The sequence below is a fragment of the Limulus polyphemus genome, unplaced genomic scaffold (assembly GCF_000517525.1).
Source record: "Limulus polyphemus unplaced genomic scaffold, Limulus_polyphemus-2.1.2 Scaffold681, whole genome shotgun sequence".
NCBI classification, from domain to species: Eukaryota; Metazoa; Arthropoda; class Merostomata; order Xiphosura; family Limulidae; genus Limulus; species Limulus polyphemus.
In genome coordinates this window covers 301,597-307,689 of record NW_013666291.1, presented here as the reverse complement: position 1 = coordinate 307,689, position 6,093 = coordinate 301,597, and the positions used below count along the sequence as shown (strand labels likewise).

Below are 6,093 nucleotides of genomic sequence, written 5' to 3'. Positions count from 1 at the left end.
TCCTATAACCTGAGCGCTTTCGAAAGTTTGTCCCTGAAGGAGGAAGGTCCACTTTTCGAAAGCTCTTAGGTTATAGGGTTTTTATTATTTTATATTAAGACTTCTTGGACCTACGTGTTTTTCTGACATCCTGAATCCTTCTAAACATTAGCATCTACCCCAGGAACAAACGCCTTTCTCATACATATATTTGAATGTTTATGTTACTTATAATTTCTCGAATAATATGTTTTTCTTTCTAGAAAAATCTTAACTGTCCGAGAGAATCAAGTGTCACACAAAAGCTGTCAGTTGCCACAGACATTTATGAAGACTGATGTAAAGTTTTATTTGACAGAAAAACAAAAAAAACATTCAAAATTAATGTCTGTATGTATGAGAAGGGTCTTACCAATCCACTTCTACTTGCTATGAGCTCTGGTAAAGGGATTTCAAATAGAACACTCGACTAGCAAATACATGAAGTCTCACCCATTTTTGTGGTGGCTTGAGTTAAGGTTTCTAATAACATTAATATAGATAGGTTGTTATATAAATGCTTAAACCCCTTTGTGCTGCCTCCGTGAAGACATACGAGTCTTAAAAATGCAAACTAACATTTTAGTGTTAACACTTATGATAAGGTAAAGCCACTGTTGTGTCAGTCCCCCCCCCCAACCCAGTTCATTATATACAACTTCGGTATATGATAATCACCCATGTGATCTAAAACGTGGTTCCCAAACATTTTCCAACTGAGGACCAACCAGATCAGATCCCAAAATTTCACGGACAGCTTTGTATAATAATGATTTTTGAAGTACTTTTAAATTACATTGTAACACAATATACTTCAGTAACTGTATTGTAAAACACATTTTTACAAACGTCTTGTAAGCCAGCAGAAATATTCCTGTGGATTGGCAAAGACCCCGGACCAGCGGTTGGAAACCAGTGATCTAAAATAAGAATAATTAGTCATTCAGCTTATGTTATACATAGTGGGCTCACATAGTCTTTTCTAAGTTGTCACACTGAAAGGAATCACAGAGTTTTAAAGTGTCCTGTTTATGAAGCATGGGTGGATCTTAAAAAATACATCTAATTGTTTCAAACATGTTAAAAGCCGTTGGGCATATGGAAAGCAAACAATCATGACAGACTGTTGCAAGTTTTGATAGAGGTATTTCATACTCACATTAGCAAAATATGAAACCATTTCTAAACCAGTGGTACCTACCAGACCTTAGACACCTAAACAAAGTATACCATCATTTAAGTCACATCCGCCATTTTCAATTATGGTTCACTGTAATCACAAGGAACCTACTTCGAGACTGAAACAAACGTTCGCAAGCACAATTGAATGCCGTGGAGTATATGTACGAATATAAATATACCTTATCAGTATGACCTATAAACCAACTTCTAATGAAATGCAAAACGCTCACAAAAAAGGCGCAATGCAGTTCGCTTGGAATGCGAACTTCTCAATATAATATTCTATTTTTCAAAAGTATGGTTAAAACAAATTATAAAACAACGAAATTTGTAATCAATGCCAAAAATTTTAAGCTGCATTATTACACGAAATTTGTTTGCGTAAAAATATATTGAAAGGATGACTGATATTGTTTTATACAGTTGTTTTTGGCTCTCTCTCATAGCAAAAATATTTTATTTTAAATTCAACAATCGTTTAGCTTCTTTGTGCAATGTAATAAGGTATATGTATGTAAAAAGTTTTCATACTTCATAAACTGGCATACAGATGGCATCGATGAAGCCGACCTGCATAAGAGGAAGTTCGTCTTTCTTCTCTCTGTTCATCATATCCTGTATAAATAAAAAAAATAAACCAAGTAAGAAACATTTGGGGATTTCGTAAAGAACATCATACTAACTTCAGTATAAATTTTTAATGGTCAATTTACTACTAATTTAATTCGTACTTGTCCGAACGTTCTTCTGTCTCCCGTTTGAAAAGCTGTGCACGCAGGCAAAGCTCAACATTCACTATTGAAATGACGGAGAATAGGCATGAATAATTTTGATGCCAAATTTTATTTCGCAAGAGGGATATTCTACACTAAATTGTTAGGAATTAATCACACTATCATTCACATTTCAAACTGTGACGTAACTTAAAGAATAAAAATGTAGATTTACCGTACGTTATTGATGAAATGCTCAACAACTGCTTTTCGCGGTGGGGGGTATAAGTAGCTCAAAGCACCGACTCCGAGTGAAACCAAGAGTGCAACACAATTAACTTTTTTTAAAGTTTATGAACTAATTTAAATTGATAGATTAACTTAAACGTTTCCCGTCACTTGGGACGGGTACTTTTGCTAGATTAATTTAAACTTTTTCCGTCACTGGGGACGGGTACTTTTGCTTGTTAATTATAAGCTCGTAAGTGAGATAAATTTATAGGTTTTGGTTCGATATAGCATGAAAACATAAACTAACCGCATTATAGTTCAGAAGAAGCAACCCTTATTCCCATTTTTTAGAAAGTTGCGGAATTTGACTGAAACAATTGAGTAAACTGCAGGCACGAAAAATATTATAAAAAAACTTAATATCAGCTCAATAACTCTACAGTGACCAATTAAACAACATCCCAGTGCTTGGGTAATTGTTTGCATTGACCACGATAAACAGAATTGGATTGCGTAACTTACTGTTATATAATGTGCTTCTTGTTTCAGCGCACAGCTGTAGAACGTGTCCACAGTGAGTATCGAATCCTGAACTCTATGCTATCTTTCAAATTTATTTCACTTTAGAAATTTAAAACGACTATACAGAACTACAGAGGTGAACCAGAAATACTATGGTAGTTTTGAACGCGTTACATAACTTTTTTACACTGAATGTAAATTCCAGGAAGACAATATCTTAACAAAAATCAGAGAATAATCATGTACAGTCATCATTGAAGTTATTTTTTTAGATATTGTAGTCAGTTTTTATATAATATACGTAAAATTAGGTTGAACGTAGTCACGTATTTTGTATAAATATAACGATACTCAAACAAATGTGGGAGGTTGACGATATTTCCCGCTTTCAGTCTAAGCAACAAGACTGGTTTTGATTTGTTTTGAATTTCGCGCAAAGCTACACGAGGGCTATCTGCATTAGCCGTCCCTAGGCTAGTCATCACCATCCACCGCCAACTCTTGAGATACTCTTTTACCAACGAAACGTTGTAACGCCCTCACGGCTGAAAGGGCGAGCATGTTTGGTGGGACTGGGTTTCAAACCCGCGACCCTCAGATTGCGAGACAACCGCCCTAACCACCTGGCCATGCCGGGCCAAGCGACAGGAACCAACAATTATCATGTTGTGCTATATTCATTTACAGAGTAGTGTTGTTCTTACAGGAAATTAGAACCTTTGAGATAATTACTTTTCTTCATGTGTCATCTAAAGAACAAACGATAAAGTGAGTCAACCAGACTGGATCCAAGGTACCCACAGATGTTCACCGTATACCATGAACTGATATAGACACCACAACTTCAAGATAATGCCCTCTTTACACTACTTAACAATTTTGCTGATTCAAAGTTGTTGTTTACTATCTTTTTCTTTTCTTTTTTCAGCAATTGTGTTGTTGATATTCTAAAAACTGTTTCTCGGACTAATGGAACGGTATAGAATTTCACATGGCCAAAATCATCTTTTAACTTAAAAATTCCACTAAAAGGTACTAGCATCTGTAAGCGTTAAAATTTAACACTTATCATACATTTCTTGAATAACCTAATACATCTGTGAGGAACTTACATACTGGTCATAACAATTGATGCCGCTTCTGTTTTATGAACACATATCTGTTGTTGTTGTTGTGTTTGTTTCTAAATATTTGTATATCATATTTTTAGGAGTGTGCAACGGAAGTATTGATTCCGTATACTCCACGAACGTCATTACATAGATGTGCACAGTGAACGTAATACATCGATACTCATAGAATTCTCTATCACACCACTTATTAAATGAACGTAACACATCGATGCTCATAGAATCAATCCCCTGTAATATCAGTTGCTCAGTGAATGTAACACATCGATGCTCATAGAATCCCGTCATATCATTTGCTCAGTGAATGTAACACATCGATGCTCATAGAATCCCCTGCCATATCATTTGCTCAGTGAATGTAACACATCGATGCTCATAGAATCCCCTGTCATATCATTTGCTCAGTGAATGTAACACATCGATGCTCATAGAATCCTCTGGCATATCATTTGCTCAGTGAATGTAACACATCGATGCTCATAGAATCCTCTGGCATATCATTTGCTCAGTGAATGTAACACATCGATGCTCATAGAATTCAGTGGCGTAAGTATGCCCCCGCAATTGCAGCGTGGCCCGAGCCAAAAGGGAGTCTGAGTCAGCCAGAATCGTAACTACAATTATAAAGAAATAAATGTAGTGAGCTCAATTAGTTTTATGCGGAGGGGGTCTTTTGTAGTTACGCCACTGATACATTTCTCTGTTACATCACTTGCTTGGAAGTGACCAACACTCAAGAAAAAAGTAAGAGTAAAAGAGAAAACAAGCTGGTCAGTCACTGGATATTACAGGAAACCATGTAAACTTTGTAACTAAAGTGACGATTTGTTTTCACCACTAAAGGAAAGGGTTACAGACGCGTTTCTTCCGTGTACTCATTTGGAGAGCCTTTCTAAGCATTCCTAAACAAATACAAGAGATAAAATTTCCCATCTTTACATATGTTAACAAAAGCCAATAAGGTGTACCATACTGTGTAACACAACAAAGGGAAAATATTCAATAAATATTTACTTTAAAATTTCGCAAATACGAGTGGCACAATCGTACAAAAAGAAAAGCTTAGGCAGCCTGTTGTCTTAGAAAGGACTGAAGTTAAAGTAACAAATAAAGGAGAATATTGTTTTGTCAGGGTAATAGATATATCTAATTCCAACCACACCTTTTGTCAAGTAGAAGAAACTGTAGGTCTCTTCTCACATTCGTAACACACCGAATAAAATGTAGAGATAAACAAACATATATATATATGTGAAGCTACGAAAGAGGATACACGTTGGATTCAATTGTTTTTTCTCAATTAAGTAAATTATCTTCATGAAACTTAATACGTGCGCAACGAATGTCTTCGTGTCGTGTTTTCCGTGTGATTAAATTAGGTCTTATTCTTATAATCTGATGTTGTCTTAAAGGTTTCACGCACGTTGTTGAAACAACAAACAATTCCTTATTCAATTCGTAAACTAAAGTTTAACATCAAATAAGTCAAAAACTATACAGTGCAAGCTCTGAAAATTGTATTTATTTTTTATGCCTGGATTTCGCTGAAAGAAGTAACACGTCTGAGCAGAGTTAAAATCACTGCCAATTTCATCAGGTTTTACGACTGCGCGCATTACTGCAGGGTACAAAGTTCTATTTCACATACGCCACGCTTAACGATGCGCCATACATCACCCGACAGACTTGTACGTTTGTTTCTGACAGCAGGCGAACACAAAACATAAGGAAAAACGAAAGGAACGGTGTACTTCATAAATCACTAAAAATTCATTTATACTTCTCATTTCACACCACTCTATTCCTTTCACTTTGAAATACATCTCAAACTCATTCAATATTCCATATATATATAAATATATATATGTGTGTATTTCATGAAAGCACGCCAGTTGCAACACTCTGCATGCTTTTGATCCATTAGATTAAACAGTTCTCTCATAAACAGCTTTTGCTTACAGTTTGGCGGTAATGTTCACGTGTCACCCTGACTTTATTTACAGTGTATTCCAGTTCGGATGATGTCAGTATTCTCTGAAATTATATACATAAAATAAGCATTGAAGATATTTTGGTAGTTTCGCATTGTTAGTCCTAGTTGTCATCTTTAAGTCATAGCGGACAATGCCTGTGGTAATAGCTCCCAAATGCGTTGGGAATATCCCATCTATCAGACAAAATCCAAACGCTGATGTTAAATTAGTCAGCCGTCACGAAAAATCAATTAATTAAGGGTATGTGGTTGAGTGCTTATACCCACAATGTCTCAACTCCTACTGCCCTTCACTGTCTGCAGT

General features: G+C 35.8%; 1 protein-coding gene across 2 annotated transcripts in view; it reads right to left on the bottom strand.

The window, feature by feature from the left end:
* LOC106459918 (dual 3',5'-cyclic-AMP and -GMP phosphodiesterase 11-like) overlaps positions 1–6,093 on the bottom strand; it is a 126,443-nt gene that overhangs the window by 6,996 nt on the left and 113,354 nt on the right. For both annotated transcript variants that reach the window (XM_022386494.1, XM_013919585.2), the window contains exon 19: positions 1,732–1,815. In XM_022386494.1, coding sequence (XP_022242202.1) covers positions 1,732–1,815 — 84 coding nt within the window. The remainder of the gene's footprint in view (positions 1–1,731; positions 1,816–6,093) is intronic.